The 24,424-nt window shown below is 46.6% G+C and overlaps 1 protein-coding gene across 16 annotated transcripts in view; it reads right to left on the reverse strand.

Moving 5' to 3' along the window:
- Nucleotides 1-24,424, reverse strand: part of LOC135194994 (quinone oxidoreductase-like) — a 55,011-nt gene that overhangs the window by 24,378 nt on the left and 6,209 nt on the right. For 6 of the 16 annotated variants that reach the window (XM_064221249.1, XM_064221251.1, XM_064221250.1 and 3 more), the window contains exons 2-4: nt 9,744-9,856; nt 9,108-9,260; nt 7,323-7,489 (exon numbers count right to left, since the gene is read on the reverse strand). In XM_064221249.1, the coding sequence (XP_064077319.1) occupies nt 7,323-7,489; nt 9,108-9,260; nt 9,744-9,836 (413 nt within the window). In that variant the 5' untranslated portion in view covers nt 9,837-9,856. Of the gene's footprint in view, nt 1-7,322; nt 7,490-8,786; nt 8,940-9,107; nt 9,261-9,743; nt 9,857-24,424 lie in introns of all 16 variants that reach the window. The other 10 variants (XM_064221253.1, XM_064221256.1, XM_064221254.1 and 7 more) reach the window with 2 other exon arrangements.

Here is a 24,424-nt window from a genome sequence, read left to right on the forward strand (position 1 = left end):
TTCGTCGCGCCCGACAGGAGATCGGTATTTGGATCTCTTAATCGGAAGCCTGTCATCCTTTTTTACGAGTAGGCTCTTTAGAAAGTACTCCTACCAAAGACGCTAATTGCTCCTGCACATTCATCAAAATTTAGTCAGCTCCATCCAGTAGACAATAGGAAATCTCAAAAGTCCGAGAGACAAGTCTTCCTCCGAGGAGGATCCTTATTGCATACTTCCGTTGCTAACGAGTTCTCCTCCTACATGTTGATGAGTTTTCTCGTTGCAGAAGCTTCCCTATCCTTGCCCGAAGGAAGGGAAGGAGCTTGGAATTTAAAGAGATTCTGAGCTGAAATTGGTAGGACTCCTGATTTCTAGCTCTTGAATGTATCTCTCTGAACCTTTTGGGAAGTAGTTTGAGCCCTCCTCGCGTTCCAAAGACTCTGTCAGTAAACGTTTAAACCTTGTCTTCTTCTGTAGATGACAATGTCACTACATTACCCGGACAACGAAACCTCTATCTGAAAGCGTTGATCCAGGAATAAAAGGCTTTAGTTCTCTTGCCAAACATACTATGCTGGCCAGAACCCATTGCCGAGTCTTCATAGAATTTGATTCCAGATTCTAAAGCCCAAAATTTCACTTGTCCTTTTGATCGTTTAGGACCAAGAGAAACATTTGATTAGGAGCAGTTCCATCTTGTCGGAACACGGAATCTGAGGCCCAAATTAGGATCCCATTCTAAGTATAAGATCTCTTACTCTTATCGTATAGAGGTATTGTATAAGATCCCGAAGATCTTAATTCTCTACTATCTCTAATATTCTTTGTCTAGACAGAGTATATCTTTTCACTGTGTTCATTGATAGCATAAATTACCAAGGTGATTCTTCCCTCTGAAAGGGAAGAAAACCATTATGTGGTTCACAGAGGTATCGGAAGAGGACAGTTTCCCCTTTCTATCTAGCACGATCTGCAGCAACTCTATGTCTTTAACATATTTAAAGGAATTATCAAGCTTCCCTTGAAAAATCCTCTCATTCATATTTACTTCTGGTCAGTCTGCACGCAGACAGACTCAGAGTGAATAGGTTTTTCAGGTCCAATATTTATAATAGATTCCGATCAAATCTCTACTCTCTTAGAAAAACCTTCCGACACATGCTGAAAGAAGAACGTGACCTCTGTGAATCCAACCTTTTATTGCCAAAATGATGCATTCATCTTCTTCCTTTGACGCCCATTTATTTTAATATGTGTTAAGAATATATATAACTAGGGGAAAAAAGACTAAAGTTTATTCCCCTATTTAAATTAAAGATGGCGTATCTTGCTACCTCTCTTGTTTCGAGGAAAAGGAAGCAATCTATAAGAAGCTCGTTCATCTTCTGCTTTGCGAAGAGATCTGTGAATACTTTCCGCAGGGTCTGACAACTCTTTCCAATAAATGTTAAATCGTGCTCTGCCGAATTAAAATCCTTTATAATCCCGTCACATTGTGGTAAACAGCATTCATCTAGGAAACTCTTGTAAGGATAGTAGGAACGCTGTAATTAACCACGGTGTGTGCATAAGGCTTAACCGTATCGTTATCTTAAGGTGAATTTCCTACTACATTCTTTCCTCGCCGAGGCAGAGAGATATCCTTAGCAAAACGAATACGATGTTATTCATGTTTGCCTAAAAAAATCCCCTCAATTCGTGGTTAAGTCCCTGATTGTATGGGGAATATACGGTGAAGCATTCGATCCCTTAGGAGAGAAAGATGTAACCAACCGTTCACGACCGAGAACCGGATGGTACTAGATTGGCTCACAATTACAGCCGTCTCGTTCACTGCCTGGCTGCATTCATTCTGAGTTGCCAGTTACTCCCTTCAATGAATGGATATAATAAAATTATTCTCGAGTCTAAGAAAACTCTCAATAAAGCAAATTTAAGCCAAACAACCTTTGTTAAATACCGAAGCTGAGTAGGTATTGTCCGTAATAAACTTTTAAGCGAGTCCTTACCAGGAAAATCCTGTAAGGATATAGATAATTCCGTTAGCGAACCAGAAAGGCAACTATGGTATGCGTATATGACTTGTCATTCAGTAGTCGTATACAGCAAGCCTTCTACGACACTCTTTCCTTTCCGACATGCAGAGAAAGAATGGAAATCTTACTCTCTTCGTTCATTTCGTCAATAATCCCGAATGAGTATTAGTCGAAAGAGATCGCAAATGACAACCGAGGATCGAAGAGAATCTCTCCAGCTTTTATTATCTTGGAGATAAGTCCGTATTTTACGCCTTTCTTATCTGGAAGAGCCTCTAATCACTGAATGAGAGCTCGTACGAATCTTGTTCAATTCCAAACGATTGCCCCTCTTTCTGTAAATGGTTGGTTGCATTATTTTTTAGAAGGAGGATGATTTTTTTTAATATCCTCTTACTAATACTGAACTAATTCTCACAATTCTGCTCTATCTTCCATTCCTCAAGTTGGGACAAGATTGAGCAACCGGAGGAGAGCGCTTCCTTTCGAAAGGTGAAGGGCTTTTAGTAGTACCGACTCTAACCTGACAAGGGCTACGGCAGCCTGTGCTACATCTTGAGTCCCTGCCTGGCAAAAGCCGAACTTGCTCTTGCCTTTATTGCATTAAGACGATCCTGACAAGGGCAACGGCCGCCTGGTGCGCCAAACTCCCGTCCCTATCAAGAGAAGCCTCGAATGTCTTTCACTTTTCGCCTGGAGGACTCTTGGCGGTTGTCAGGCTCTTCTTGTAGGAGAAAGTGCCTGGCGCTAAGCAGGAGTATCTTGCCTAGAATACTCCTGGCGCCATAGGGAGGAGTTCCTAGCGATTCGGGAAATTACTACCTCTGTCCCTCGGAAAACTACAATTCCTGGCGACCTGGCGCAGGGAGAGTATCGACGCTCCCCGAATACCCCTGGCGCCTGGGATGGGGAGTATCGCCCCGATCGGAATAACTCCTCGTCCCTCGGAATACCATGGCCTGGCCATGGCAGGAGGTATCGCGCTCCCCGAACTATCATGGCCGCCTGGCCCTGGGAGGAGTACTCGGTTCGCTGGAATACTCCTGGCGCCCTCGGCAGAAAGTATCGCTTTCCTAGGAGGAGTATCGTGATCGGAATACTCCTGGCGCCTGGTAGGAGTATCACGTTCCGAATACTCCTGGCGCCTGGGAGGAGTATCGTGCTCGTCGGAATACTCCTGGTGCTTGGCAGGAGCATCCCGTTCCGAATACTCCTGGCGCCCTTGGGAGGAGTATCGTGATCAGAATACTCCTGGATCCTAGCAGACGTATCGCCCTTGGAAAGTTTCCTTGTCGGAAAGTTCCGAGCATCTGAAAGGCGATCCTCGCCTGGAAAGTTCTGTACGTCTGGAAGGTTATTCGAATCTGGAATCTTCCGCCTTCTGGAAGGTTCCGCTTGTGCGGAAGGTTCTGTGTGCGGAAGGTTCCGATCTCTTGTACATTTGTTCTTGCTTAGAATTCGACAATACTTCCATTTTCGACATAGCCCTCCCTTTCTTCTGAATGAGAAGGACTTCCATTTCCGATGAAGATCCTGGTTCATAGTGCTTCAGGCGCTTTGCGCCTATATTCAGGCTTCAGGTGTTGCTTTGCCACCTCGTTTCAGGCGCTTTGCGCCTTGTTTCAGACGCTTTAGGTGCATTGAGCCTCGTTACCGGAGCTTCATGCCCAAGGAGCTAGAAGCTTAAAAGTTATATATATATGTGTACTCACTAAACGAGATCCATATAATTCATTCGATCAACAAATATTCTTTAATATCTAATTCGTTCTTCTCAGAATAGATATATTTTCATATACATGTACCGATGAGGAATTTATTGAAATAACTATTTCAAACCCCCATGGGATAGAGCCCCCCCCCCCCGTCCAATGCCGTACGGGGGGACGAAACTCGGATAGGGCAATATGCCTCTACCGCAACTGTTATCGAATGATGTCTTCCTTTTCCGTCTCTTCTGAGGTTCCAATAGCCAGACAAGATTATCTTGCATCTTCATTTAACCTACGCCGTTGAATGTTTCTTCTCCTTATTTGTCAAGACGATAATAATAATGGGGAACACATTGAATTAGGATGCCATTTCCAAATGGCTATCCCTGGCAGTCTGGGACGTTCTACAGAACCTGCCGAGGGGACGCCTGATCGGTGGGGATTCTCCATAACCTCCGTAAGGCTTTCGACATTCCTTCTCCTCTGGGCCTGTGAGCTTGGAAGAGGTCTAGGCCTGGGAGCGAGACAGAGCCGATCAGACGCACCCTCTATTGCAATGGGGAACACTATAATCACTTCTTACCTTATAATAGCTCGTATCTTGAGCTACATTCCTTTATCTTCAAATTGCAAATGAATTTGTAGTTTCTGTGAAGTAAGAAGGTGATGAGGAAACAACACTACTAGTACTGTTAATATTCTAACTGCTTGTCAGAACGAGGGCTATTAAAGCTTCTAAAGAAAGCATATCTAGTTCTTGTTTTTCTGACTTCCTCAAATAGGAAGTTACCTTATTTTCCTCAATCAAATTCTAACATTTATTACACTTTATCAATGAATAAATATTTATATTTCCCTTTCTTGCAAACTATGTAATTGTCTACCGAAAACTTCGGTAGTTACACATCCTCTATTCTTTGAAAACTTCGAAGTTAATTCATTAAAAGTTATTAAAAAGTTATTAAAAGCGTATGCCAAACCAACCAACGATCCCAGTACTTCCCCTGTAAAAGTCGGCCCAGAAGATCGATGGCGATGAAACACGAAAATCAAATCAGGAGGGAAAGTAAACATATGTTTACCTTCCCAGCGACAGAGAGAATCTGATTAGAAAACGGGGATGGTTCCTAGTCCTGCCACCCAGCGGCAGGCCGGTAGATCACCTGACCTACCTGTAGCGTGTGCCGCGAAATTCGAATTTCTGTCGGGGACGACGGAGTCGATAGCTATGTATATATCTGACAGGTAAGTTGAATGTATGAAAACAAATAGTACAAGTACATAAAAAATCTCGAGTCTCAGTAAATGAGAGACCAGTGATTGCAACACTGCAGCTCTTCCCCCTCCTGGCTGTCACAGAACTTGATATATCTGACAGTTTTAGTACCTGGATCTCGAGAAAAGGTTACTGAGAGAAGACTGGGATTTCCTTCATTCTTCCATAATTTTTTAAATACTATAAGCTAAAATCTTACTAATTCACTATGGTATTTTCTTTAATGAATTGAGATTATTGCTCTATAAATTGCTCTATTAATTAATATTAATATTTGAAAATATGTAAATCCATTTAATTTTATCATAAAAAAAACATACATCTTTGTAGTAGAGAGAGAGAGAGAGAGAGAGAGAGAGAGAGAGAGAGAGAGAGAGAGAGAGAGAGAGAGAGAGAGAGAGAGAGAGAATTATTATTTTTATTATGTGATATCATTTCAACTTATTAAACTTACTAATACAGTATTAATCAAAATTAATATTTGAAAATTAGTAAATCATTTTTGTATTATAAAAATGTATTTAGTCATGAAAATAAACATCAAAATACACTAATTAGTGATTATTTTCGTCGGAAAATACAAAGAGAGAGAGAGAGAGAGAGAGAGAGAGAGAGAGAGAGAGAGAGAGAGAGAGAGAGAGAGAGAGAGAGAGAAACTGTGCTAAACTATAAAGGATTCTTATCATAGTATGCGTTTTTTAAAAGCGTCGTAAACTCGGAGCGTCGGAAGCGTCAGCGTCGTAACCTCGGAACAAGCGTCGTAACCCAGGGCGGATTTTTCAATGAATATTTAAGAAAAAGCGTCGTAACCTCGGAACGTCGTAAGCCAGGACCCGTCGTAACCCAGGGACCGCCTGTATATGTATAATGGAGAGGTAAGGTTCATAAAATATAAAATTTAAACTTTCAAAAATTTAACTTTCAAACATGTTGACAGAAACTGATTGGTTGTTTGTTTGTATGGTGCTTTTATGTTGCATGGAACCAGTGGTTATTCAGCAATGGGACCAATGGCTTTATGTGACTTCCGAATTGTGTCAAGAGTGAACTTCTATCACCAAGCTGAATTATACATTAACAGATCTCATGATAATAATTGCATTGTACAACATGCTATATTTGATACACATTACTTCAATGTAAAATTTTGTTCATTATGAAAATTTCATGATCCTATAAGAGGTATTGAAAGGTTGAAGTCATTAAAAGACATTATGTATATAATTTACTTACTTCTTAGCACAAATCAACAATAAAAAAAATAGCACATAGTACTCACAAGAGGATATTTGGAAAAAATTAAAATCCAGGATTTCATTTTCATTTCACCCATTCTGAACAACTCTAATCATCACATCTGCCAACAAGGTTCAACAGAAAATATGTCTCCAATAAACCTGTATGATTTCATGAACAGTCCAACCACTAATGGGATTTGGCAGTATAAATTATAGCTCACATAAATTGGAAGTTCTCTCGGAGTGTGGTTATTCCCGAGACAAACGAAAATCTTTACTATACTCTAGCTACGAAACGGTTGAGACTTTCCTACAATTAGCAGCGTTGACACGTCTCCCATCTTGCCAAAGGAGGAATTTAATCCTAATCCAAAAAGGTACATTTTCAGGATTAACCTCCTTGAGGCTAAGGGTTAATCCGGGGAATGGACATATACGAGCATATTGTCCAGCTATTTGCTTTTATTCACAGTGATTTAGTTTTTAAAATAATGTGTGCCATGTGTATGTACGCTTACGTTTAACGTATTTACACACACACACACACATATACTCACACATGCAAAATTTAATTGGGGTTTATATAATATGAATAATCTATCATAATTTTAGCTTATATATTAACCCTAATTAAATTTTGCATCAAGCAACTCGAAAAATGTATAGGAAGGCCCAGTAGTATAATGTTTTGATCTCCGAGTTTTGCTTTTATTCCGACGAATGGAGGGAGGTGACAGACAATCGAGACAATCCTCTTATTAGTACTGTGACCACGGACTTCCCTTAATCATTAATACACGAGGAAATGGCAGCGCCACTCAAAAATTAGGCCAAATCTGCCAAATTAAACTCGTTCAACTTTCCCAGAAAAGTTTGAAAGAGTTTAAGAAAATATGGCAGTAATGCTAATCCTCCTCGAGTCTCAACCTTTTGTAGCCAAAGTATAGTCACCGTCTATTTCTGTTAAAAGACTAATTTTAAAGAACTCATATCACAATATTTGTGGTTTCCCCAATTCCTAGGTTTAATACATTAGAAATGTGCAGAAAAACAAAAAGATATCAAAAGATCAACTTACTTCTGGAACAAAGCTCGATAAGCTGTGAAATATGGGATGCCAATTGCTGCTCCCTGTTCAAAATTCAATTTATCACCAAGGGGAAAAGCATTTTCTTCGTTCACAGCTACAAATTCTGCCAAGGAACCCATCTGACCAGTCTGACACATGAAAACCCTGTCACCAGGCTGGAAGAAGAAAAACACACTGAAGTATGTACATAGTACTACATATTACAGTAATTAACATCTATATAAACCTTAAAAAACCTGAGAAACCTGTGCCACACTGCAGCTCTCAATAGAATTACTAAAAACTTATATATATATAAAATACAGTGATCCCCCTTATTTGCGGGGGATTCATACCAGAACCCCCCCACGAATAGTTAGAACCCGCAAATAGTTGGAACCCCTATAAAAATGCTTAAAACCTCCTATTTAGTTAAAACTCAAGAAAAACCCACTAAAAATTTTTATACCTGGTTTTTTTCAGTTTTATCACAAAAAGTGCATTTTATGATTAAACTGATAAAAAATCAGGAATTTTTGGATATTTCTCACAGAAAAATACCGTGGATGGGCAAATTTTCCACGAATAATACGGGGAAATGTTCCAGAGGGAAATCTGCTAATGCGTGGGTCCATGAATCCAGAGAAGGTGAATACCAGGGGTCCATTGTACAGCAAAAAATAAATTCAAGCAATTAGCAGATGCACCTTCAGAATGAAGGAACAGCTACCATTCAGCATTATTTTCATAGGTTGAACTTACTTACTCTTGGCAATTAAAAAAACATTCTTTAGAGCTTATTCTTTTAAATTAAAAATCATCTGCAGTAGACAGGGTCCAAATGTTCCTATTAAAGATTCCTTACCACATACCAACACCTTACATGCAAGAAGACAGGTAGTGAGTGGTGGGACAAAAGTCTGAACTGCCACCTTGAGCATCACATTTAAGTACTTGATTATTTTACATATTCTAATTCTCATTTATGAAGGTCACAGATTTAAGACTTTAGGATAATTGAAAATTAGATCAATGGTACTGTGCTGTATATAGTTACCCACAGCATCTCACTGGAATTAACCACTATTTTCCTCACTTCAAGTACTGTATTCAGCAACTGAGTAGGCCTCACCTACTAATCATTAAGGCCCACATGCATTTCTCATTATCTCAAGTAGTTAGCTTTTCAAAAATCAGCACAGGTCCAGATTTTAGGCATCTGGAAAACAACAAATTAATATGTTTTATATGTTAGTGTCTGAAACTTTCAAATGAAGGCAAGTTAAAACACTAAAACAAGTAGTACCTAATCTGTGATGCTCTTTATCCGATTTGCTAAATACGTATAGATTTTGATAATTATGTAAAACTGCACAAGAGTTCCCTGCAAAAAGCAATAACATTATTTCTAAATGTGGTATCTATTTACTGAATTAATACTAAAAGCACGTATCTCTCCAAATAAAAACACACCTTCATTCTAGAAACCAAAGATCCTGCGCTGTGTACTATACCAGCAGCATCTTTGCCAGGGACATAAGGAAGGTTTGGTAACTTGCTGTATTGACCAGAACGCAGGTAAGTGTCAACTGGATTCACACCGCTACAAATAACCTTGATCAACACCTGCGCACAAGGGAAAATAAATAATGCAAGAAAAAGATGCCAAGGGCAACCTTAGTTTCAAGTGTTTGGGTTCTTTGAATATGTATCAGCGGGAAAAAAGTTGGTATTTAAGGATTCACACTTCTATTCAAAGAACCCAATTCACTTACAACTGAAGGCTTCAGTTACCTTAAACTTTGTAACAAGTTTCCCGACAGATTTGACAACACCAGCCCCATCACATCCAGGAACATATGGCAGACTGGGGAGCATCCAAAATGCCTCTTCACGAATATATGTGTCAACTGGATTTATACCAGAGAATATCATGTTAATTAGTACCTGGAAAATATTATTTTTAAAGCAAATAGAAAACTAAGACAATTACTTTCAATCTTTACCTTTAAATAACCCCAGTACTCTCAAACTCTGACACTTCAAAATGCATATAATATACTACAACAATTAGGCATTCATGTGGTCTAATTCAAACTTAACATCTACAATAAGCCAAACTAGGCATACCTAGACAATGAGATCTTTCAGAAAATATTACTTGGTTCTTTCCCTGAGGAGCTTGGAATATCTGTCCATAAGCTATCAATACAAACAAGCCAAATATCAAGAAAACATGGCTTACTTTATAAATCTATTAATCAAATAAATTGTATCATTCTAGACAATGCACCTTTCCAGTAAGTATAGATCTGTATTTCTGTAAGAGCAAATAATTTTCTGGTAAAATGAAAAGTTTGCTTACTAAAGGCAACTGCAGAATACAGCTAATATTGTCATCATCTAGATACCAGCAATATTATACAATACCTGTTTATCACCTGGAGTTGGTATAGCCACATCAGTAGCTATTTTCATTTGATCAATTCCCCCAAACTGCCGTACAAGAATTGCCCTCATCATCTTGGATGAATTTGTCTACCCTGAAAGATATTTAATAAGGTAAGAAATAAAAATAGCAAATGTTTTAATTAATGTAAGTTGTACTTCTCCTAATTATACATACTGATTGGTTCAGATTATACCATCACGTGGGAGGTGGTCTCTCATCTAACTGATATGATGAATCTCCACCTGGAAATTTCCCCTTGTGCTGTCTGATAGTAAACAGGTGAGCAAGTAAATCCTGTAATCTCCTATTCCACATGACAGGAATGCCAGGATAATTAGGCAGTGAACCACAATGAGAAATGTCTGGATTCTCACTCATAGGAACAACATATTACCCTTGTAGGGTGACATAGGCTAACTCACAAAACAACTAAGATTTGATCAATATAGACAGATGGGTTCAGATATGACAAATTTTCTAAGACAATTTGTATTTTTCATAGCTACAAACCTGAGGTCTTAACAATAGGATAATTTTCTAAAGGGTCCACAATAATACAAAGTGTAAAAAGTCCGTGTATAATTTTGAAGACTTTACAGAAAGCTTTCGAACCCTTCCCTGGGTTCATCTTCAGTCCAAAAAAAGATGAACCCAGGGAAGGGTTCGAAAGCTTTCTGTAAAGTCTTCAAAATTATACATGGACTTTTTACACTTTGTATTATTGTGGACCCTTTAGAACATTATATATACTCTCGTAATAGAGAGTTTTTCCCTAATAGAATAATTTCTAGCACCTAGCTGGATCCAGTAAAGAAGTAGATGAAAGCAAGGAATCTTGGGGTATCTGGCAACGCATGCGTAGATCGGGTGAAGAGTGGTCAAACGCCGAACATCTACGCCAGCCTTTCCCAACTCAGGATGACTTGACAAAAAGAGGGGTGGCTAGAGGCGGGCAGTATAACGTTAAGACCTCAGGTTTGTAGCTATGAAAAATACAATTGTCTTAGAAAATTTGTCATTTGTTCATACGCGAACAAACCCTCGGTCTTAACAATAGGATAGACTCATACTTGGAGGGAGGTATAAGACATCCTAGACCTGGCTGGGGCCTACCCGCCAGTCCAGCTCTCAAAAGCAATAGTTCTTAGAGAGGGAATGAAAGCCCATTGAGAAGCTAGATACACTAAAATCTAACCACTCAGAACCTGAGAGACATACAATGATATATGGGATAACCATTGTATAGGGAACCAAAGAAAAACTGTGACTGTAAAAAACAAACCAGGGCACTAGGGTTTGTAGTACTCCCGACTCCTCCTTGCCCAGGAGCGGAGCCTATGCTACTAAATAGTGGGTAAGATATTGAATACTGCACGACCACACTACCAGTATGACTACCTCACTCACCTGTATCAGACCAGTCCAGCAAATGACGTGTCAATTCCTTAAATCCTCCAAAGGAAGCAGGAAAGGGACAAGAGAAAGGAGGAGGCCAGCCAACTCACTCATTCTCTCATCCACACAATCATCTTAGGTAAGATACAAAGGTGCCCCGTTAAGGGCAACTATGAGTTACACAACCTGTTGGGCAGCCACCACAGGACCCAGGGAAAATGTGTCCATAGATCTGTGGGCAACATCCTTAAGATAAAAAGTGGTGAACGTGGACTGGCGTAACCAAGTACCAGCGCCCAGCACTCTATGTACAGCCAAGTTCTTTTTGAAAGCCAGAGAGGGACCAATACCCCTAACGTCACGTGCTCTAGCCTGCACAGACGTGGTGATGGAATCATCAAGAGTCAAGTATGCCTGTCTGATGACTTCCCGTATCCAAAAAGAGATAGTATTCTTAGACACCTCTTTCTTCTTACGGCCTGTACTGACAAAGAGCCTGCGGCAGCCTGGTCTAAGGTGCCGAGTCCTTTTAATATAGTAACACAGGGCCCAACAAAAGCTCTTGAGCATCACCACCCACAAAGTCAGTCAGCGAGGGAATGGAGAACGAAGCAAACCTGTCATCATGCACCAAGGGATTTTGGGTCTTGGCCATGAACTCTGGAACAAATTCAAAGGACACTGACTTCCAACCCCTGGTGTGCTTCACCTCATCACTCACAGACCGTGGAGCTCTCCTACCCTTTTGGAAGATGCCAAAGCCAAAAGGAAAACTGTCTAAAGCGTCAGGTTCCTATCAGATGAGCGGCGCAAGGGCTCATATGGGCTCTTAGTCAAGCTCTTAAGCACCAAGGAAACATCCCACGTTGGGGGCTTGAGCTCTCTAGGAAAAGACGACTGCTCAAACCCCTTAACTAGCAGGGAAAGTTCCCAGGAAGAGGAGACGTTGATACCCTTCAGGCGTAAAACCAAACTCAGAGCCGCCCTGTAGCCTCTAACAACAGATACAGACAAAAGTTTCTCGTCTCTGAGGAAGGTTAAGTCTGCTATTTGCTGAATAGAGGTCGCGAGTGGAGAAAAACCCTGTTTACAACACCAATCACAGTAGATCGCCCATTTGCCTTGGTAAACCGCGGAGGTTGACTTCCTAAGACTGCTGGACATGTGCCCAGCCGACTTCTGAGAAAAGCCTCTCTCTCGGAGGAGATAGTTGATAGCCTCCAACCGTGAAGAGACAGGGATTCTACTGACTGGTGGAACCTTTCTGCATGGGGCTAGCACAGGAGATACCGCCAAGGCGGAATCTCCCTCGGAATCTCCAACAACAATGATAGCAGATCTGGAAACCATTCCGCCTGAGGCCACAGAGGGGCCACCAGAGTCATTCTGAGACCCTGTGAACCCAACAGCCTGTTCAGAACCTGACGGATCAAACAAAACGGAGGGAAGGCATACACCTCCAGGTTGTCCCAGGGATGTTGGAATGCGTCTTCTGCCAATGCCAAGGGATCTGGGACCACTGAACAGAACATTTCCAGCTTCCCTGTTTTTTTGTAACGTGTTCGTGAAAGGTCCAGCATGGGTCTCCCCCAAATCTGGAAAAGCCTGTCCGCCACCACTTGATGAAGGGACCACTCTGTGCCTAAGATCTGATCCCGGCGACTGAGTTTGTCTGCGACCATGTTCAGTTTCCTTGGGATATACCTGGCTGAAAACTCTACCGAATTGCTGATTGCCCACTGGTGAAGCTCGAAGGTCAAGGCATGAAGCTGCTGAGAAACTAGGCCTCCCTGTTTGTTCACGTAGGCTACCACCGTAGTGTTGTCCGACATGAGAATGACAGAGTGACCCTCAACAATCCCCCGAAACTCCTTCAGACCCAGGAAAGCCGCCTTCAACTCCAAGACGTTGATATGCTGCTGCTTGACCTCTAAACCCCAAACGCCTGAAGCGATGAGGCCGCCTTAGTACGTGCCTCAACCTGCGAGGGAGGCGTCCGATAACAGAAGGAAGTCCGGAGGGAGAGAGTGCAGAGGGACACCCTTCAATAGATTCTGGTTGTCCAGCCACCAATGAAGGTCTCCTCTCACTTTCAATGACAGTGGGACCATAAACAGGGGTGAGTCCTCCGCCGGAGACCAGAATTCCCCGTCTCCATTGCAGAGACCGAAGATGAAGACACCCATGAGGGACCAGCTTCTCCAGGGAAGATAGCACTTCCAGAAGAGCCTGACACTCATGAGCTGACTGATGCGACTTTTAGAGGAAGTTGTGCACCACAGCCCGCAACTTCTCCAATCTCTGATCCGACGGGAAAACTCTCGCTACTGTCGTATCGATGACCATGCCCAGGTAGAGAATCCTTTGACTGGGTACGAGGTTCAACTTCTCCTGGTTGACTAAAATGTCCAGGTCCAGGCAGAACCGAAGAAGATGATCCCTGTCTTGCAGCAGCTTTTCCCTGGAAACTGCCAAGACCAACCAATCGTTGAGGTACCTCAGCAAACGGATCCCCTGAGCATGGGCCCAACTTGAAACGAGAGAGAAGACCCTTGTGAACACTTGAGGGGCTGTGGTCAACCCGAAGCACAAGACTTTGAACTCAAAGATCTTGCCCGCCAGACAGAAGCGAAGAAACTTCCTGGACATGGGATGAACAGGGATTTGGAAGTATGCGTCCTTCAAGTCTATCGACAACATGAAGTCGCCTTCCCTCACGGCTGCCAACACCGAGCGCGGGGTCTCCATCTTGAACCTTGTCTTTCTGATGAAGCGATTCAAGGTGGATAAGTCGATCACAGGCCTCCATCCTCCCGATGCCTTGGGCACCGAGAAGATGTGACTGTAAAACCCCGGGGACGGACGCACTACTTCCGCTATCGCATCCTTGTCCAGCATCTTCTGCACCTCCTCCTGAAGAGCCAAGAACTCCAGAGAATCTGGTGGATACGTCTTCCTGAGCTGCGGCTTGTCCGACAGAGGAGGAGAGAAGTCAAATGGCAACAGGTATCCCACCCGAAGGACATCTACCACCCACTTCTCCGCCCCGTAACGCTGCCACTTGGCCCAATGGCCAGCCAGGCACCTCCCCACCAATGGCGCAGGAGAGGGAGAGGTGCCCAACCTACTGACAGCCCCCTTGACCTCTGCTCCTAGGGCCTCTTCTTGGTTTAAAGGAACGAGAGAGACAGGGGCGTTGATCCTGAGACTTGGGCTGTGACGAACGGGAAGGCCCTGCCAAACTCGAGGTCCTCGATGGCCTACCAGGGGACGATCTCCTCGATTGCTGCTGGACCAGGGGAGGAGGGGGGGCCAAACATCTCCGAGGGCGGGGCTCTGATTTAGACACAGCCTGGTGCATCAGACAGTCCTTGGTGTCAGCCCGACGTCGGTCTATCACATTGTCGAGTTCGGTCCGTGGAAACAAAAATTGCGATTCTAACAGGTCACCGTTCCTCAAGGCCACCAAAGACTCAGTGACGAGCAACCTCTCCATCCTAGACAAAGCCGCGTCCCTCCTAACCAGAAGATTAGCCCATAAATTGGCACTGAGGTGAGCCAAATAAGAAAACGCCTTGCCCCCGGATTGCAAAAGACTGGCAAGCGAGGTGGCACTCACCAGCCCATCAGGGGACCTGTCAGAAGCTATCTTGGCAATCACCACAGACCAGAGGTCCAGCCAAGAAACCGTCTGCAACATGGAGGCCGCTGTAGATTCCAAGGCTAAGGCGTCTTGCGGAGATAAGGACTGAGCCACTGACTTCACCTGTTCCATAGTCAAACCCGGATTCAGGCGAATGACGTCGGGGTTAAGGTGGCATGACAACAAAAATGCAGAGCTCTTAGCATAGTACTTCCTATGTCTTGTGAGAGGTGGGGGTAGGAGTTTGGTAGAGCCTCTAGAGTGGAGTGAAGTGAACCGTCCCGGTCAGAAACAGGCGTTAACCTTCTGCAAGACCGACTGAACGTGCCCTGACAATGGCAGCTGGAGAGACGATTTGGGGTCCTGAGCAGCTCCCACCAAAGCTTCCAAGCAAGAAGGAGTGTAGGACGACCGATCCTGAGTCCTACTTTCCAAATTGTTGAACCCACGAATGAGATCAACAACCTCCGAAAAGGAAGACAGAAACTCCTGCGTGTCCCCTTCTTCCTACTCTGGCACCGGCGACGAGAAGGGTATGTAGCCTCCTCTAACGCGTTTTCTTCACCAAAAATCACAGAGGGGTTAGTAGGCAAACAGTCTGAAATCTCTACTAGTCTATCTGGGCTGGGTCCAAGCATCAGCCTCCGAGACAGACCCACTGAAACATTAGGCACATCACTTACCTCAACAGGTGACTCCGGATGGCCATACGTACGTGAGATGGGGGGGAAACTCGAGCACACAAGATTGACGGAGAATCCCTTATAGTGGAAGAGTTGGAAGCAAGCAAACACTCTGGCTGCACCACCTCTGTGCTCACTTCCTTCATCCTCTTGACAGGCGCCTTCAGGTCTTTACGGCGATGAATAGGCCTGGGAGAAGAAGGGGCACTACCATCACGTGCACGGACGGGGGAGGTTGCCACACGCTCGCGATGTGCAAGGACGGAGTGAGGGGGTGGGGTGGTTGCACGTACGAGGTTCGGCGGCGAAGCAACCCCTGCAGAACACACATCACTAACACCGCCCGAAACCACAGCACTCTCGGGAACACGTCCGTGCTGTTCCCCCTCCGGTCGGCGGCGAAGAAAGCAAGGTCCTTAGCCTTCCAATGGCCTTAACACACCCCACCCGAGGCGTAGACGGAGAGGGAGAGGGAGACAGCACCAGAGCTTCTTATGCGCACTCTTCTCGGAAGGCGGGGACGAAGCAAAAAAAAAAAAAAAAAACGCGTTTCCTACCAGTCCTCCCAACCGATAAGGAAGCCAACTTCACATCTAAAACAGAGTCCAGCCTCTGAAGCACCGCCTGGCATATGAGCTCAGACTGATGTCCCAGAGAAGGCTCCGAAGACAAGGAAGGGAGATGTTTCGAACTGGGCGGCAGAGATGACGTCACGACCTCCCCTCTGAACGAGGGGGAAAGACGCCACTGGCGAAGGAATAAACAAAGATGGGCCCCGTGACGACAACAACGGGGCTGACGCCGCAGCATTACTCTGAGACAAGGCGGCGGCAGCCAGCGGAGCAATACAAGATGGCCAACTGCTCCCTCCCGTGGAGACGAGGCCTGGAGGGGGGGGAATGGCCTGGCTGGACTGGGGAGGGGGTGCGAGCCTCCTCAAAATGCGCTAGCAACCCCCCTAAGGACGGGGTACCCCATAGCCCAAGCGTCTTCCAAATCGCCACCATTTTGGATGCCTCCGACTCTGGGAGAGAAGAGAATGATGAAAAAACCTCACCCTTCTCGGGAACCGAAAAAACTCCCGAAGAAGAGGGGGCTACATTACAAATAATACCCTGGCGACCTCCCGATACTTCCATCGACGAATCAATGGAAGAAAAGGAAGGAGAAGCAGGGGCAACACTACTATGGGGGTTGACTACTGCGGAAGACGAAACATCGGGAATAGGAGTAAAGCCCTCCCAAGAAGGAAGGGTGGAGACTCTCCGACGTTCCCTCTTACCATAAAACTTCCTCCACTGCTCCAAAGGCCATGCCCGGCATTTTGTACAAGGATTCATAATCGTACAAAAATTGGAACGGAACCTACTGCAAGTGATGTGAGGGTCCGTCGCTGACGAAGCCAAGAAACAAGAACACGGAAATCCAGGAATTCCGGGGCACCAACGCTGACGTCGAGAAGGAGCAGAAGCCATAATACAGGGCAAAAACACACACAAACACACAAAAGGAACGAAACGGGCAAAAACCAGGAAAAGGCCAAGAGAGGAAAAAACCCACTCTCGTCCCAAGGCGGTAAAGAAAAGACTGGCGTAGATGTTCGGCGTTTGACTACTCTTCACCCGATCTACACGCATGCGTTGCCAGATACCACAAGATTCCTTGCTTTCATCTACTTCTTTACCGGATCCAGCTAGGTGCTAGAAATTATCCTATTGTTAAGACCGAGGGTTTGTTCGCGTATGAACAATATAGTTTTACTGTCCATCATATCTTATAAGCCAAAGCTGTAAGAACAGTTGATCAAGTGTGCGGCTTACTTAAATTATACTCAGTCCAAAGGGCTACCTTGCAGAGAAAGAAAGAAGAGAAACAATTGTCACTCCACCATTCAACTCCAGCCTAACTCCTTACATCCTCAAAGCACCTTAGGTAAGATGTCTGTCTGTCTGAGAAACTTGGGTGACTACAACCCATTGAGCAACGATTAGAGGTCTCAAGGATTAGGTACCAAGGGACTCGCTGGTAACATCCCCTAGGTAGAATGAGGTAAAGGTGATCTGATTGTCTTCAGACACCTGGCACTCTTACTTGACTGAATGTTACTCCAAAACGTAAAGGCCTCCCATGCACAACTTTGTAAGCTCTCTCACTGGACAAGTCCTTAGCCTAACTGATTATAGCAAAAAATCAAAGAGAAAGGGTGCTACTGGATACCCTCTGCCTGATGGTACCAACAAAGAGGCTCCAACACCCTGGCCTAAGAGGCTGAGTCCTTAAGTAGAACCTCATGGCTTGCACTAGGCATAAAAATATCTCACATCTTTCATCAGGAAATAATAGAATTTTAACCAAAAACTCAGGAACAAATGAGAATGAGAAAGATTCCCAACCCACTGGGTGCTAGACATCATAAAGGCACAGCAACTCGCCAATACATTTTATTGAGGCGAACGACTACTAGATTAAGAAATGACAATTTGTCCAAAATTGCATTTTTCCTAACTATTACCAAACCTGAGGTCCTTTTACAATAGGAAGGTACTAGCGGCAGCTGGATAGGTCGTAAGCTTTCGAACAAGGGGTTCGGTAGTTAACTGCTTGTCCGACAGGCCGCCGCTTGCGCGCGCCGACTGGTAAGTGGCAAACAAATCACTTTTGCTTTTGCCCAAGCAAAAACTGCAGAGTGAGGGGTGGCATGAGGTGGGGCTATGTGTAAAAGGACCCTCAGGTTTGTATAGTTGGTTTTGGAAAAAATGCAATTTTGGACAAATTGTCATTTGTTCCGACACGGCATACAAACCTTCGGTCCTTTTACAATAGGAAGACTCACTTCTTGGTGAGGAATCTGAGTCTTTTGTGAACAGACTGGTGTTCGCCCAACCTTGGAAATGCCTCCCTGGTCGTAAGAGCGAGGGAGGGATCCAAGCCTCTGTCCGATTGATCGGGTGTGCACCGCAGGATCAATGGTCAGACCTCTGGACCAAGTACTAAGAGAGAGGCAAGCGTATCTCTTCGTACCAGCAAACAAGAACAAGTTCCTATTTGCAAGAGGCAACATAACGTTATGGTTTGTCTCTTGTTGGCATCCACTTCCCCCCCCCACCTTGTAGGAGGAAGTGGTGGATATTCGCTCCCATCCCTAGTGAAAGGATAGGATGGGGCTCTGTCGAGTAGCTCACCGGCATCTCGTCCTTATCCAGCAAGGTGATGACCGTATCCCTCTACCCACAGGTAGAGGGGTAGAAAAAGATAGGAGAGAAGCCAGTCACTCTCTCATTCACTTATCTATTCTTACAGTCACACCAGGACTCGATGCTGTTCAGCCTGCTAGGGTCTGGGTAGCTAGACAACGTGTTGAGACAGCCACCACGGGTCCTAAGGAAAACGATCCAAGGACCTGTGGGCAATATCCAAAAGGTAGAAGGAGGTGCCAGTGGTCTGGTTGTACAGACCCCTGCCTTCAGTACCTGCGCCACGGAGAAGTTCTTGTGTAACTCGAGGGAGTGTACTTCTAGGTCATCTTGGTGCTGACGAAGAGTCTTCAACACTCAGCCTGGGATGTCGAGTTTCTTCAGAAAGCGCGGTCGCGCTTTCACAGGACAAAGCAGCATCTCCTTCGCATCGAAGGCGGTGAAGTCCATTAGGGAGGGGATTGTGAAGGACTCTAACCGATCGTCAGTGAACCGAAGGGTTCAGAGTCTTCGCTACGAATTCGGTACGAAATCGAGCGTCACGAATCCCCATGCCCTGGATGCTTGACTTCGCAGGAAAAGTCATGCAATTACCTCAGAGGAAAAGAAGGGAATTGGGTCGTATGACCTATCCCTCTTCGACTAAACTTCGGTGATGTCCTGTACCCATACTGGTCTATCCGTCTGCCGCGAAGTTGTTGTTCTCGGTAGTGGATAGGACACCGACACTCAATGGTGGGTGTCGATGGTATGGGTACTGTGACAAGCCGTTAGGACGAAGAAAAGATTGTTATGGAACAACCGAACTAAGTCCACAGCGAAGTTCGTAACAGACTTGGGCGCTCTGACAGCTGCCTACTGACTGCGTTCGGTAGGAGGCAAGTTGTCCAAGCACCGAGCAAGTCACGTGACCTTCGCCTTAAAAGGGTTATGCCAAGAGACTAAACAAATAATTTGTTCGTCACCGATGCCAGAAGGCAAGGTGATGACTCTGTTAAGGCATGTGCCCAACAGGCGAAAGTCAATTGCCTTCTAGAGACCGAGGTTCCTTGATGGCAAGATATCTCATAGTATAGTTGATTCTCGGGTAAGGAGAAACAACACTATGTGACGTTGAAGACGAAGGTGTACAGAAAATGCAACCTACGTCTTCACAGCTGAACCGAGAGCAATGATTCTCAAGATTCTGAACCTGTTGCTACAAAGACTGAAGAACCGCTAACCGGCTTATTGATTGCTTTTGTTCCCCCGGTGGGCTGGAGGGCTCGTGAGTTTGCCAACATAAAATGCGGAGCGCTTCCAGTAATGAAGACAGGGAAACTACTGCCTGAAGAACTGCTTCTCATGGGCTGAACATTTGGAAGTAGAGCTGTCAGGTCGGTAGACTAGGCGATGTCTTCTGACATATCTGTTAATTCGGGGCAAGCAATGAAACTTGCACACCTACGAATACGAGATATTTTGAAGACAAACTCAGATGTCTGCAAAAAATCCATTCGCATTATCGCAGTGACGACATGCAGGCGGTTGACTAGTACAGACTTCTGTTACCGTGCGTAAACAGAAAGATGAAAGAGTCCAAGAGATATCTCTGGTTGAAAATTCTCGCAATGTCGAAGGCGATGAAAACATCGAGCGTCACAGCAGTAGATGGTCCTTCATTATTGCGAGAATCCCCGTTAATCAGAGACCTAAGTCCATGATTGTTGGGCAGAGATACGGTTCGGTAGTCAATCCAACCAGGGGAGAGAGAGACGTAACCGACCGTGCATCTCCGAGACCTAGCTGATACTGAGCCGCTATCAGGCAGTTCAATACGCAGTAGCTCTCGGTGACTCGTACATCCTGAGTTGCCAGGTAATCCATTATTCCACGAAGGAATGCGTCGTCTAGAACCATCGAGCATAAAGAATACGCTCGAGCAATTATATTTACCGAAACGGATTTCGGTAAATACAAAAGCTGATTTGGTGTTGTCATGACAATACCAAGTATCTAAAATCGAAACTGATAACTGCTGGGAGGTTGCACGGCAACCCCGAGTTGCAGATTCAATTAGAATACCAATTACACACGGTCTCGGTCACAAACCGTAGAGTTAACTACGGTATGCTGCCTACCCCACGGACAATTCAACTGTTAAAGAATCATGTCGCGAGGGTAATATACGTAGTATATTTGTAGGTTCTGTACCACGACCTCCATCCTAAAATCTTTTCCCCTCGAGGAATGAGAATAAAGGATTGGAGATCGACCGCCTTCGTTCTCTAGTCAAGAGAGTGAAGGAGAAGTCTTTCCCAAAGGAAACGCTTCAATGGTGAACAGAATACCGAAGACGATAGTTCAAGCCAAACTGGAAGTTCCCGTCCGTTCTTCTCTATTCCAGGTTAATCGCCTACTGTGAGATACTCTTCTTCAGCAGCAGTCTTCTTCCAAATGCTAGAAATTACAGGAATTCGAGCATAAGCGAGGTTCCCGATTATCGTGTAACAATTATCGGGGATTCTCGCTCACTTTGGACCGTGGTGTTTTCTCGCCTAAGTGTTTGGAGGATCGTAAAAAACTCGAACACTCTTGAGTGCGCTAGAAATCCGTAGAATTCTAAGCACTCTGCGAAAACCCCCCCACCAAACCGAATTCGTCAAACGATATCGGCTGGTGGTTCCTCCTCGATTCCCGTAGAATCGAGAAGGTGGGGCAGGATCCCTCCTCAATGGACCGGGGGGGCTTACGTCAGGTAGGACCCGAAGGTCCCCCCGGCCCTATACGCAGACCCTAACGTGGGATCTTACAGAGAAATCTCTGTAGGATCCCTCCCCTTTCCCTCGTAGCCGTAAGGAGAGAGGGAATGGGGGAGGAATTGGATACTGGCTCGCCTTCCCAGCGGAACTAGCAGTTGGAGAAGAAAAGGAGCAGCCATCGCCTTACGGCGATGGCCTCTCAGAGCCTGGGAAAACGTATCGTCAGGAGAAAAGGGGCGAAAACGTTTTTTTCCCGAGGGGGGAGGTGTTACGGAACTCATACTGTAGGTAAGTGTCTGCCGCCACTGTGTGAACGTCGTCTGGGTGGGCTGATCGACACCTGACAGGAGAGAGCCGATACCGACTCCGACTCATTCCAGTCCTCGTCGAGGTCGAAACCTCAGGAGGACCGAAGGGGGGTATTTAAATACGGTGTCCGAAGACACGTAGAAAACGCCTCTGTCGCAGTAGAGGAGGTGAAGTAGCTTGTTCGACCGGCCAGAACTGAGAGAGCCTTCTTGTCCGGAGACGAGAGGGACTACCTGGTTCAACACAGTCGGCAAGCCCTCCGATCGCGGCAGACCCACCGTCGATTTGGGTTCCCTCTCGGGCCCCAAAACGACTCGAGCCGAGGCGTGGCTCTCTGGTGGTAGCGGCGATCCTTCCCCGAGGTCCCCCCACCATTGTGCTGACGAATCAGCGCCGTACCTCGGCAAAGTCCTCTGGATCTCGGAAGTCACAGCTCTTGCAGAGTGGGGGGACCGTTAAGCCCTTCGAACAAGAGCATATTCCGAGAACCTTCCTCCTAAGAAGGGGGGAACAGCGACAGCCCTCTCGGTCTTCCCCATCCACTTGCGCGGGTACGTCCTGGCCCGGTCCCAAGAACCGTGCCTGGCACGTAGGGCGTCGTGGTGGGATCATGAGGGGCGCACCCCTCACGATCACTCCTCAATACCTCGCTCCTCCCGGTGTAAACGAGGAGGTTGAAGGTACGGGAGAGAGGCAGACCTGACGCTCCCTCGTTGCTCGCTGGCAGAACCAGCAGGCTTGGAGGGCTGCAGGCGATCGTCAACCCAACGCGGTGGCGATCGAGCTGCAGGCCTGGTCGAACCGTCTCGCTGTGGAGAACGGCTGGACTGAGCACAGCGGCCCCGATCTCGAGTGTCAGAAGAGCTGGTGCTGGTTGCCGTACCCGGTCGCTTTCTGTGAGAGCGACGGTCAGGCGACCTGCAGGCTCCACTGTCACAGTGAGACCGGGTGCTTGTCCTCACGGCACGTCACGTCCGCTGGTTTCCAGCCGTGGCTGGCACCGTGCGAACAGGGATGCACCTCTTCCCAGCCTCAGCCCGGGTGGTCGGATCGTGGACCGTCACGTCCCCGGGTTAGCCAGCTGTTCGCCGCGAGAGTGAGAGCTGGTCTGGTGAGAGTCGCATGAGCGGCTGTCACCAGTCTTCCGCCCCGTGCCGTGAACCTGACGCTGAGCGGACTCAGAGGTCTGGTTCCTGGCTGCACGGTCGCTGGTAGACGGACCGTACACTCGGTACCTCCCGCGAACGACCGAGGGCCGAGACGGACCCTGATGCAGTGGCAGAACCACTGACACCAGGCGAGGAAGTACCAGGTTGTTAGCCGGTATAGCCGGTACCCCTTGGTCCCCGTAGTCTTCTTCCTTGCGGAAGAAAAGAGACGGGCCCCGCTTCCCGAAGGAGCAGGAGGAGGACCAGCGGAAGGAACCCTCCCGTCCACCGAGGTGGAGACGGGTCCCGAGAAGCTCCCGAGGGAGACTTCTTAGGAGGGAGGAGGCAACCTTCTTCTTCCTCGGCTGTGAAGCCCTTAGAAGTCGAAGGGGAAGAGGCGGCAGCCGACGACGATGAAGAAGATGAAGACGACGACGACGACACCATTCCCTGCCCATCCTTCCCCCTTTCGTTCCCAGCTTCCTCAGGACAGACGTAAGATCTGCTATCCAGGGCGGAGCCGGGGCTGCTGTAGCCGAAGCCACAGGGCCCGGACGCACCTGTACAGACAGACCAAAGTCTGGGGTAGTACCACCACGAACCGGGACGACATCAGCAGGTTATGGGCATCTCAGGAAACAGCAGGCACAGCCAGCACAGCATCGGTAGGGACAGCCAGCGCCAGCAACGGCAGGGACAGCCAGCGCAGCAAACGGCAAAGGGACAGCCAGCCGCAGCAACTGCATGGACAGTCAGCCAGAAATTGGCAGGTACAGCAGGCAGCCCACCGGGAAACAACCCAGGAAGTGGAGGCAGCAGCCAGCAACATCCTGGTACCACCGGCGGCAGGTCCCGATGGGGCGAGCTCTAGGGCAGCGGAAGTGTGGTCGCTGCAGCGCGGCAACCACGAGCAGGCGGCAGCACGCCCCCCTCTCGGTACGGCGAACGGCACTTCACAGCGGCTGTAAGGCAAGACTGTTACCACGTGAGGCGAGTACACCAGGTGAGGAGGGACGTCGTCACCTGGTTGCGTGGTCACCACTCCATGGGTGACCGCAGTAGGCCCAGACATAGAACCGCAGCCCCTGGACACTAGCACGACCCTGCAAATGGAAGGACGCCCATACCTCACCAAGGTCCACCCTCGTGGCAGTAGCACCTGCGGAAATAACAGTAGTAGCGATTAGTGGGGGGGAAGTCCCTCGCGCGGGGGGGTGAGCCCTCTCCGAACGAGTGGAAGACCCCTAATACAATTGTACATCGGGCACCGAGCGCCCTCCCCGCGCTCGACGGATCGGGCGAGGCGAGGAGAAGAACGCCGATAACCTCCCCCCCCCCAACCCCCCAAGGGGAAGGGCCATCTGTGGGAGCTGAGCGGGGGGGGGTTCTCGTTCCCCACCCCCAACCCCCGCACAGTACCCATGTACCCAACAACAATATAAGAGCCCGAGAGCAATCGTGCCATCGGCCCGAATGCAAGGGCATAAGGATCAATTCCCTGACTGAGCGGAACTTGAACCAAATAAATATTGATGCAATCAATAAT

Source organism: Macrobrachium nipponense, chromosome 15, assembly GCF_015104395.2.
Source record: "Macrobrachium nipponense isolate FS-2020 chromosome 15, ASM1510439v2, whole genome shotgun sequence".
Classification (NCBI taxonomy): Eukaryota; Metazoa; Arthropoda; class Malacostraca; order Decapoda; family Palaemonidae; genus Macrobrachium; species Macrobrachium nipponense.